Source organism: Lonchura striata, chromosome 8, assembly GCF_050655825.1.
Source record: "Lonchura striata isolate lonStrDom1 chromosome 8, ASM5065582v1, whole genome shotgun sequence".
Classification (NCBI taxonomy): Eukaryota; Metazoa; Chordata; class Aves; order Passeriformes; family Estrildidae; genus Lonchura; species Lonchura striata.
The window spans coordinates 266,294-276,947 of NC_140710.1; the positions used below are offsets into that span (position 1 = coordinate 266,294).

Consider the following 10,654-nt stretch of genomic DNA (forward strand, 5'->3'; position numbering starts at 1 on the left):
CAAGTGCCCAGCACGACAGAAAAGAACGGGAGAACTCCCCGGCTCTGGCAGCGGAGCCTCTCGGCAGTGTCCCGAAAGCCCCGCAGTGCCAGCATCTCTGCATGGAAGCTGAGGGGCTCCAGCGCAGCCCCTCTGCAGCGTTCCTCTGCAGCTGGCACTGCCCAGCGCCCCTGACCAGGGTTTGGGGTCCCTGCACAGCCCCCGGCGCAGCCCCCTGGCTTCTTCCAGTTCCCTTCAGCCAGGATGATTTTCTCGGGGGTAGGAGCACCCAAAGCCAGCGGAACTGGCCTCAGCCACTTTCCGTGGGATCTCTCCTCTTCCTTCCTCACCAAATTCCCACTGTCAAAACCCAGCTTGAGGCACAGATCCCCATCCCCTCAATCTCTCCAAGGAATTGGGCTCGGATTTCCCAATCCAGCAGGGCAGAAATGCTCTTGTCCTTACTGTACATCCTAATTGCAGTAATGGCTCAAGAAATAATTGAAAGAAATTAAAGGAATGAAGAGAAATTAAATAAGAGCTGCCAGCTCCAACTAAGGGATGTTCAAACCCCTTACCAACAATTTGCTTTAATTAACCGACTCAAACAAAGTAATTAACACCACATTGATACAGTATGATTCTTTTTAATCGAGTTATAGATAAATATTGCAGAATGTAAAAACCTTTGTAAATCCAGAAACTCTTTCAAGAGAGAGACAGGGCACAGCTGCAAAGAGTCTTGGGGAGTTCAGGGGAAAAACCCCAAAGTTTTCAGTGTTTAGCATCTCCCACCCTGTCGTCACTGACAGCAAACACGGCTTCAGCCTCAGGAAAACACGGAGAGTCAGGGATTTTACAGATCCTGGTCTCACCTCAGCCTCTCAGCAGGTACAGTCTGCAGGGAGAGGGAAGAAAAAGGGTCAGAATGGACAGCCTACTTCCAGAAAATCATCACCATTCATAAAGCACTAAGCAGAGCTGTAAGAACTTCCCCAAAGGTTCATTTCCCTGCGGACTGAGGGCTCTCAGTTGAAGCACAGGCTGGACCTGCCAGGGACAGACTCCAGGAACCCCAGAAGTAAAAGCCACTGGGCCAATTCCATAAAACATTCCAAAATCAGGCTCCTAGGATGTGACCATCTCCTCTCTCACCTGGAGGTGGAAGCACAAGGAATGATCTTCCCTCCTGTGGGTTTTCTGGGATCTGCAGTGAACCGCAGGGGGAAGAAAACAAAGCCTGAATGTTTCGCACGACTGGAACAGAAAAGTGGGGAAAAGGGAGGCAGGGGCACTGCTGGGGTGATAACTGGGATCCAGCCTCTCCACACCAATGGAAGCAGAGACTGAGTGACAGAGCCTTTGGGACCACTTTGCTGGGATTCATAGGAAAACGGGTGAGTTTTATTTTGGCAGTAAAGCCAAGCTGCTTCTCACCTCATCAGCCGGGTACAGCAGCAGCACCCGCAGGAACCTGGCCAGGTGGCTCTGCCTGGCAGAGGGCTCCCCACTTCCTGGGAATTGTGTGCTACGGGGCTGTGCCACTGGCCATTAAAACAGTTCCCACCTGGCCCTTCACAAAGGCAAGGTGCTTTTTCCATACAGCAAATGGTTTTTGAATTAAGAAGGTAACACTGGTAATACTCAACTGGAGAAGAAAAAAGTGAGAGCTGTAAAATTTTCCTACGCCAGGCAAAAAAGAAAGCCAAATTAAAACCAAAACAAAAACTAACATAACAATGAAAAAAACAAACCATATCAAGCATGCTTCAAGAGAGTTTAAATCTGAATGAAGTAACTTACTTAGAAGCTTGAAAAGCTGCAATGCTGCAAAAATCTAATGCTGCAAAAAAAAAGGTGCCTTCCCATCCAAACCCATCTGGAATTCCACAATTCTGTGAACAGCTCCGGGCAGAAGGACTAGATTTCCATTGTGGTTCGAAATTGCTGCTGCAAGAACACGAAGAGAGATTTCATATACTGTTAAAGTGGCACAACCACATCAAAAATTACGTTTGGAGGTAAAGTGGCAACTCTGCAATTCCAGCTTCTGATACCAAGGACACACGGAGGGCTGAAACCTGGAGGTCCTTACATGACAGGATTTCTAGATTTCTAGAGTTACCCATCCCCAGTTTGCTGCTTAGGGTTAGAAAAGGTGGAATTCTGTTCTTAAGGGGTTACCACGTACCATCAATGTGAGAGACGGGGATGCTGATGTTTGATCAGAGTCCTGGAGCAGCCTGGAGCACGCTGGCTTCCCGAACCAGGTCTGCTGCCTTGTCCGTGTAGGGGTAGGGCTTTGTCCTCAGCCTCAGCAGGATCTATCAGCAAAGGAGGAGAGAAAAGTAGAGTGCACCGGCTCCCAAGTGTGGGGTACCATGTGCTGCTAAGGAAGACCACGTGCTGAAAGTGGTTGGAAGCCGGGTGGGTTTTGGGAGGACAAATTCCATATTACTTCTGCAGGATTCTGTCTACAGTTCCTGCTCTACAAACCAAACACATCAAACGACAACAACAAACAAACAAAAAACCACCACATTAAATCAACAACAACAAAATAATTACTCCTACCTCAATAACCCCATACTGCCCCAAACCATTCCAAGGAGGGCGGCAGGAGGGGCTGGCAAAGGCAGGGCCCCGCCGGGCCCCCCTCGCCGCTGCCATCCTTCTCCAGCGCCGCCGCTGAGCCGCCTTCAGCCCAAAACCCACCCAAAAATACCCCAAAATCGTCCTAAATGCCCCCAAAAAACCCACCCAAAACTACCCAAACCCTCCTAAAAATATCCAAAAAACTCACCATAAAATGCCTCAAAACCAACCCAAAACCGTCCCAAAAATATCCCAAAAAATCCACCCAAAAATACCCTAAAACCCACCAAAGAATACCCCAAAGCCCTCCCGAGAATACCCGAAAACCCTGCCCATAAACACCCTGAAACCCCAAATTAACCACTCTGAACCCCAAAATATCCCTGAGCTCCCCATACCCCAAAATTTCCTTCCCAAACCCCAAATTCCCCCCCGACCCCCAAAATTCACTTCTGGGTCTCGTCCTCGGGGGCCGGCGGCTGCCGGGGCCCCCCCAGGCCCGCGGGCGGCGCCCCCAAACCCGGGGGGAGTTCGGGGTCCGAGTCGGGGTCGTCCTCATGAGCCACCAGCCTGGGGACCCAAAAACCGGGGGGAACCCCGAATCGGGGGGGGACCCAAAATTGGAGGGGGTCCTGGGGGGTTCTGGAAGGTTTTTGGGGCATCCCAGGAGGACTTTTGGGGTCTCAGGGGGTTTTGGGGGTCCCAGGAGGAATTTCAGGGGTCCTAAAGGGAAATTTGGAGGTCACAGGGGGAGTTTTGGGGTCCCAAAGAGAATTTTGGGCGTCCCAGGGAGGGCTTTGGAGTCCTGGGGAGAATTTTGGAGGTTTCAGGGGGTTTTTGGGAGGAATTTTGGGGGTCCTGGGGGGGGGGTTGGGGTCCTGAAGGGAATTTTGGGGGTCTCAGGGGGTTTTTGAGGGTCCCAGGGGGATTTTTGGGGCTTCTGAAGGGAATTTTTGGGTTCCCGAGGCTGTTTTTGGTGATCCCGGGGCTGTTTTGGGGGGATCCCGCCGGGTATTTTTGGGGGTCCCGGGAGTGTTCTTGGGGTCCCCCCTCACCAGTCCATGGCCGGCTCCACTCCCCGGTTCCCGGTCAGCGCCAGCGCCTTCGCCCTGCGGGACTGGGGGGCTCCCCGTTATTTTTGGGGGGTCCCAGAGGGTTCTGAGGGGTCCCGGGGGGTTTTTTGGGGGTCTCGGTGGCGTTTTGGGGGTCCCGGGGGCTCCGGGGCCTGTCCGTGTGTCCCGCCCCCCCCCCAATCCCATTCCCGGTGCCGGGTCCCCTCCGGCTGCTCCCGCCCGCCCTCCCCCGCTGTCCCCCCGGTGCCGCCGCCCTCAGCGCGCCGGGCCCCGAATCCCACCTCCAGCAGCGCCTCCAGAGCCGCCCGAGCCCGGTCCCACCGCCCGCCGCCATCACGGCGGCGCCGGGCTCGCGACACGTGGGGGACGGCGGCCGGCGAGGGACAGAAAGGCACAAAGCGTTCCGGTACGGACGGCGGCCGGAACGGGACAGAAAGCCTCCCTCGCCGCTGCCATCCTAATCCGGCGCCGCCGCGGAGCCGCCTCCAGCCCTCCCCTCACTCACAGACACCGCCCCGCTCGCCGCTCGCTGCCGCCCCTCGCCCCTCCCGCCGGTTTTGCCGGGCGCTGGCTGGGGGGGCTGCAGTACCGCCCTGTGCCCACAAGGCGGCAGCACTTTTCAAGCGAGTCTGCGCCAAGCCACTCGCAAGAGGGCGGCCGTGGGTGGCGGGGCTGCAGTACCGCCCTGTGCCCACAAAGCGGCAGCACTTTTCAAGCGAGTCCGCGCCAAGCCGCTCCCAAGAGGGCGGCCGGGCTGCAGTACCGCCCTTTGTCCACAAGGCGGCAGCACTTTTCAAGCGAGTCCGTGCCTAGCCGCTCCCAAGAAGGCAGCCGGGCTGCAGTACCGCCCTGTGCCCACAAGGCGGCAGCACTTTTCAAGCGGTGGTTTTGCCGGGCACTGGCTGGGGGGCTGCAGTACCGCTCTCTGCCCACACGGCGGCAGCACCGCGCCGTCCCCGCCGGCACGGCCTCGGCAGCGAACGCCCCAAAGCGTCCGCGCGGGAAAGAACGGAACAAAAAGCCTGCCTGCGACCCGATAGGAACCGAGAGAAAAAAGCTTTCCTCTTAAGCTGCATTTCAATATGCTTTATTTTTCTATTTTTCATATTTATATTCACATTCGGATTTGTAATGGATATTGATGGAAAATTATATTTTCATAATTTCTTACATTTATTCCTATTATATTTTATTTCAGATTTTTATACGTATCTTAATAGGTATCAGTAGAAGTCAGGGGAGGGTGTGTGGCTGGGGGCGGGGCCAGGGGAGGGGGTAAGGACGGGGGGGGTTAGGGGGAGGGGGTCAGCATTGGGGGCGTGGTTAGGGGCGGGGTCAGGGTGTGGGGGAGGGGGTGGAGGGTGGGTCAGGGAAGGGGTTAGGGTAGAGGGAGGATTCAGGGTGGGGGTGTGGCTACCAGACAGACCCCTCCCCTACCCAAAAAGATTGTCAGGCGCAGCAGTAGAAAATTTGATGCTACCAGGGAGTAAAAATTTTTATTTTTACTTTGATGCTCCCAGGGAGTAGAAATTTTTATTTTTAAAGTTGTTTTCTTTTTTTACTTCCTCGGAGCACAGTATTTTCTACTCCTGCTTTTTTATTCTAAGTACAGAAAGGAAAAAAAAGAGAGAAAGAGAAGGAGACAGTGAGAAGAAGAGGAGAGAGTGATAAGGAGAGAGAGAGGGAGAAGAAGAAAAGGAGAGAGCAGGAAGAGGAGAGAGTAAGGAAAAAGAGAGATGAGGAAGACAAGAGAGTGAGAAGAAAAAGAGGAGAGAGGAGGAAGAGGAGTGAGAAGAAAGGGAGAGAGATGAAGAAGAGTGTGAGAAGGACAGGAGAGAGCAAGAAGAAGAGGAAAGCGTGAGAGGAAGAAGAGAGTGTGAGAAGGAAAGGAGAGAGTGACAAGAGGAAGAGAGAGGAGGAAGAGGAGTAAGTGAGAGGAAGAAGAGGAGAGAGGAGGAAGATGAGAGAGAGGAGAGAGTGAGAAGGAGAGAGTGAGATGAAGAGGAGAGAGTGAGAAGTGGAGAGAGTGGGAGGAAGAAGTGAGAAGAAGAAAGGAGGAAGAAGAGAGAGGAGGAAGAGGAGAAAGTGAGAGGAAGAAGAGGAGACGGAGAGGAGGAAGAGGAGAGAGAAGAAGAATAGGAGAGAGGAGGAAGAGCAGCGAGTGCAAAGGAGGAGAGAAGAGGAAGAGGAAAGAGAGAGAAGGAAAGGAGAGAGTGAGATGAAGAGAGTGTGAGAAGAAGAGGACAGAGTGAGAAGAGAGAGTGAGAAGAAGAGGAGAGAGGAGAAAGAGGAGAGAGTGAGAAGAAAAGGAGAGATGAAGAGAGTGTGAGAAGAAGAAGAGAGGAGAGAGTGACAAGAGGAAGAGAGGAGGAAGAGGAGTGAGAGGAAGAAAAGGAGAGAGAGAGGAGGAAGATAAGAGAGAGAAGGAGAGTGAGAAGAAGAGGAGAGAGGAGGAAGAGGAGAGAGGAGGAAGAGGAGAGAGGAGGAAGAGGAGAGAGAAGGAAGAGGAGAGAGAAGGAAGAGGAGAGAGGAGGAAGAGGAGAGAGAAGGAAGAGGAGAGAGAAGGAAGAGGAGAGAGGAGAGAGGAGGAAGAGGAGAGAGGAGGAGAAAAGGAGAGAGATGAAGAAGAGAGTGTGAGAAGAGGAGAGAGTGAGAAGAAGAGGAGAGAGTGAGAAGAGAGAGGAGGAAGAAGTGAGAGGAGGAAGAGGAGAAAGTGAGGAGAGGAGGAAGAGACTGAGAAGAAAAGGAGAAAGATGAAGAAGAGAGTGAGAAGAAGAGGAGAGCGTGAGAAGAAGAAAAGAGAGTGAGAACAAGAAGAGGAGAGGAAGAGGAGAAAGTGAGAAAAGGAGAGAGGAGGAAGAGGAGCAAGTGAGAAGGAGAGTGAGATGAAAAGGAGAGTGTGAGAAGAAGAGAGAGTGAGATGAAGAAGAGGAGAGTGAGAGGAGAGAGTAAGATGAAGAGGAGAGAGTAAGATGAAGAGGAGAGAGTCAGAGGAAGAAGAAAGAGGAGGAAGAAGAGAAAGTGAGAAGGAGAGGAAAAGGAGAGAGAGAGGAGGAAAAGGAGAGAGAGAAGAAAAGGAGAGGTGAGAAGTGGAGAGAGTGAGGAAGAAGAAGAGAGAGGAAGAAGAGGAGAAAGTGAGGAGAAAGGAGGAAGAGGACAGAGTGAGAAGAAAAGGAGAGAGTGAGATGAAGAAGAGGAGAGGGTGAGAAGAATAAGAGGAGAGAGTGAGAGGAAGAAGAGGAGAGAGGAGGAAGAGGACAGAGTGAGGAGAAAAGGAGAGAGAGATGAAGAGAGTGTGAGAAGAGGAGAGAGTGTGAGGAGAGAGTGTGAGAAGAGGACAGAGTGAGAAGAAGAGAGAACTAGAAGAGGAGAGAGGAAGAAGAGGAGAGGAGGAAGAGGAGAAAGTGAGGAGAGAGGAGGAAGAGGAGCGAGTGAGAAGGAGAGAGTGAGATGAAGAAAAGGAGAGTGTGAGAAGAAGAGGAGAGTGAAAGGAGAGAGTAAGAAGAAGAGGAGAGTGTCAGAGGAAGAAGAAAGAGGAGGAAGAGGAGAAAGTGAGAAGAGGAGAGGAGGAAGAGGAGTGAGAAGAAAAGGAGAGAGCGAGAAGAAGAGGAGAGAGTGAGAAGAAGAGGAGAGAGGAGGAAGAGGAGTGAGGAGAGAGGAGGAAGAGGAGTGAGGAGAGAGGAGAGAGCGAGGAGAAGACGAGGATAGTGAGAGGAAGAAGAAGAGAGAAGAAGAGAGCAAGAAGAAAGAGTGAGAAGAAGAAAAGGAAGAGAGTAAGAAGAAAACAGAGCAAGAAAAATAAAAGAGAGATAAAAAGAAAAACTAAAAAAGTCAGATTGGAAAGAGAAAGGCAAAAGAAAGGAGGGGTAAGGAGAAAAAGAGTGAAAGACAAACAGAAAAGGAAGCACTTGAAATGAAAGAGAAAAGCAAATAGAGAGACAAGAAAAAGAAGAAATAGAGCTGAAAACCTACAGGAAAACAAATGGAGAGACTGAACACAAGGTAGGGTTCAAGAGAGAAAGAAATAGAGAGTTAGACAAAAAAGTTAAAGTTGGACAGAAAAGGAAAAAGGGTCAGAGACAAAGACAATGATAGCAAGTGTTAGAAAGACAAAGGCTGACAAAGAAAAAAAAAAGAAGAAAACATAGTGAAACCTAGATTGAAAGAGACAGACAAAGAGACATGGGGAAATACATGTAGAGGAATGGAAGAAAATAGGGTGAGAAGGAAATAGGGTTAGAGAAACATAGAGATGTGTTAGAAATGGAAACAAAGGAAAACACAGCCAGAGACAAAGAGTTACACATGGAAGGATAAAGTGAGGAATAGACTAAAGAGGAAAGTAAGAGGCAAAGGGAGAAAAAGGGTGAAAATGATAGGACTCAACCACACCAAAGAAAGACAGGAGATGAATGGTGGGCAGGGCAGAGGGTAAGAGGCATCATTATTAGGGCTGATTAATCTTTATTCCCTTAAACTTCAGCAACACACAGGGAAACAATGCATACAAATGCAAGTACAGAGACAAATACAACAAAGAATACATCATACCTAGGCACACAAGTACAAGTCCAATTTACATACAGCAAAATACATCAAAAGATAGGAACAACTGCAAAGACAGAACAATATAATGTACTACAAGCCAAATACATATTGACACAATATAACCGTGTCTCCATTTCAGAAAAGTCCACAACGCTTTTATTGTTATGACGCACCCGGAACAAAAACGGCGCAAAACGCTCCGCCGACGTGCACGCCCCCTTCGCGTTACGCACAAACTCACATTCACGGCAACTCGCTCCAGAGACTCCCAAAAAATCCTCCTGCCTGATGAAAACCCCCCCGAAAGGCAAAGGCCATACACACAAGGTTGTATCTGCTCCACACACACACACAGCTGCAGACACAAGCACACACAAACTCTCACAGACAGACACAGACAGTCACACTCTCACACATTCTTCTGCTGACACGCTGGCTGCCACCCTTACGTGAAACGCTGCACTGAAGAATATGCTTAAACGCTTCTTCTGACCGCAGGACCTCCATGTCAAATGGTAGATTCCAGGAAATTCTGTAGGGACCCGGGGACCTACGAGACAAGGGGAGGCGGTCAGTGACTGACTATCTGAGAGCTAGGAGCTATACCAACTCTGGGCCCATCAGTGTTGTACCCCAAACCCCGTAGAGAACAGATGAACGGCAAAGCTTTATAACTGCTCTACCTGAGCGTGACTACTTGCCCGGTCAAGGCAGCTCCGATCATAATTGCCACAACAGAGGTGCATACAACATAAGCCAACGTAGGTACATACAGTATAAGCACAAACAACATAAGCCAACGTAGGTACATACAGTGTAAGCACAAACAATATAAGCTAACATAGGTAGGCGCAACATACGCACATACAATAGAAGCCGACACAGGTAGGTGCATCATAAGTGCATACAACGTAAGCTGACAGAGATACAAGATAAGTGAGGACTTGATATAATTCTCCAGAAGACTAATTTTTGAGCCCTATATCCTTTGAGAAGGCAGATGCTACGGAACTACTGTGGTCAGGTGATGAGGGGCTAATAAGCTCCATACGGAAGTCCATGAGAAGGGCTACCAAAACTGAGAATGAAGACGGATGAGAACATCTCGTGTACATCGTCCGGACCCAAAAAGTGAATATGTAAAAATGCCAGAATAATTGATATCCGGGAAGGTACGTGAGCAAAATATGGCCAATACGGCACAAAATGATGTTGCTAAAGCATGGAGATGTAACAAAGGCCTATGACACAGACAACGTGACACGGACACAGACAACGTGACACGGACACAAATGGAAACTGCCTGGCAATTTCACCTTATGGACCCAAGATTCCTAGCCCAAGATGAGCCATGGGCTGATTATGCCAAAGAAAAGAAAGCCCTAGGGCAGTAGCACTTGATGATGACATGCAACTCCTTTCAAGATGTTAGTGCCAAAGCACTTAAGAGGAAGCCTAAGAAGCTCAGTAGGCCTAGAGAAGGAAGAAATGACTACAGGGTGACTGTAGCTATAGCTCCAGACATGAAGGCGAGCTCCTATGGTGAAAAGATCCACGACAACGTCAAGAGTCAAAGAAGGCCGCCGATGCGAACGTCACGAGAACCAGAGAGGGATCGGAACTGCCCTGCCCGGCGAAGACTCTGGGGGGGCTGAGGAGAAACCCTCTCCCTTTGCTCCCGAGGGGCCCGTCCCACTATGGGCCTATTCTCCAAGCTAACATCAAATAGCCTCCTGTGATAGTAAAGGTTTTTCCCCCATCTCCCACCTACTGGCCCCAGCACTTGGCTTTTGCAAGACAACCGGATGGAATCCAATGTCAGTTGGATGTGGACGGCGAGACGTTCTCTGCATCAGCTTCGGTGCTGCCGTTTCCAAACTTCAGCTACGCTCCTCCTCAGGGTACCTAAGACAAAACAGAAAATGCAACTAGTGCCCACGAAAAGAGGAATCCCCGAAACTCCGACACACCGCTGCCCCGGCTCACCTGAAGTCTCAATTTGACTCCACAAGCTGCCTGGAGGATACCTGAAAAACAAAAGGGTACACACTTAGCATGCTGCTGCATAAGGGTCACCTGTGAGTCACTGTGCCAAAATGCCAACTCACCCGCTCGCCTCTGTTCCTTCACACAGCTAGGGCAGCGACAGCACCTGCAAAAAAACAAAGCAAAACAACCCACACTGAGATACTGTGAAAACAACATCCCCCTGACCTGAAAAGCACACCCACCCAGACCTTACGCTTGCACCCACCTGGCCTTGGACATCCAGACATCCGGACCAGAGACATCTTGCAAGATGACTGCCTAAAATAAAACAAAGTAACCAAGAGTGGATGCTTACAATTGCACCAAAACCTGAAACCTGAGCAAGAACAACTCCTTCTGTCCACTGCTCACCTGGCACACAGGGCCTTGACTGCTGCTATCTGCCTGGACCTCCTAAAAATAAAGGCAAA

At 50.5% G+C, this 10,654-nt stretch overlaps 1 protein-coding gene and 1 long non-coding RNA gene across 5 annotated transcripts; both read right to left on the reverse strand.

The window, feature by feature from the left end:
- Positions 1–610: 610 nt before the first annotated feature.
- LOC144246748 (UBX domain-containing protein 1-like) lies at positions 611–4,215 on the reverse strand. 4 transcript variants are annotated; one of them, XR_014956972.1, is made up of 7 exons: positions 3,929–4,215; positions 3,630–3,683; positions 3,025–3,144; positions 2,171–2,303; positions 1,783–1,926; positions 1,135–1,186; positions 611–877 (listed from the first exon to the last, which is right to left on the reverse strand). XR_014956972.1 is itself a non-coding variant. In XM_077785295.2 (7 exons), exons 1-4 carry the CDS (start codon positions 3,979–3,981, stop codon positions 2,294–2,296), a joined length of 237 nt encoding a protein of 78 aa, XP_077641421.1. In that variant the 5' UTR covers positions 3,982–4,215; the 3' UTR covers positions 611–877; positions 1,135–1,186; positions 1,783–1,929; positions 2,171–2,293. The 4 variants fall into 4 exon arrangements, 1 of the variants encoding a protein (XP_077641421.1); XM_077785295.2 differs by having other exon boundaries at positions 1,783–1,929; XR_013340422.2 differs by lacking the exon at positions 3,025–3,144 and having other exon boundaries at positions 1,783–1,929.
- A 3,121-nt stretch (positions 4,216–7,336) lies between these two features.
- On the reverse strand, positions 7,337–10,648 carry LOC146766711 (uncharacterized). Its single transcript, XR_014956973.1, has 2 exons — positions 9,963–10,648; positions 7,337–8,745 (listed from the first exon to the last, which is right to left on the reverse strand). It is a non-coding gene; the product is annotated as an uncharacterized LOC146766711 (long non-coding RNA).
- Positions 10,649–10,654: the final 6 nt, after the last annotated feature.

Coding starts and splice junctions, on each gene's coding strand:
- LOC144246748 (XM_077785295.2), bottom strand. CDS start 3,981: ATGGCGGCGGGCGGTGGGACCGGGCTCGGGCGGCTCTGGAGGCGCTGC. Junction 3,684..3,928: donor CTCTGGAGGCGCTGCTGGAG/GTGGGATTCGGG, acceptor CCAGTCCCGCAG/GGCGAAGGCGCTGGCGCTGA. Junction 3,145..3,629: donor GTGGAGCCGGCCATGGACTG/GTGAGGGGGGAC, acceptor TTGGGTCCCCAG/GCTGGTGGCTCATGAGGACG.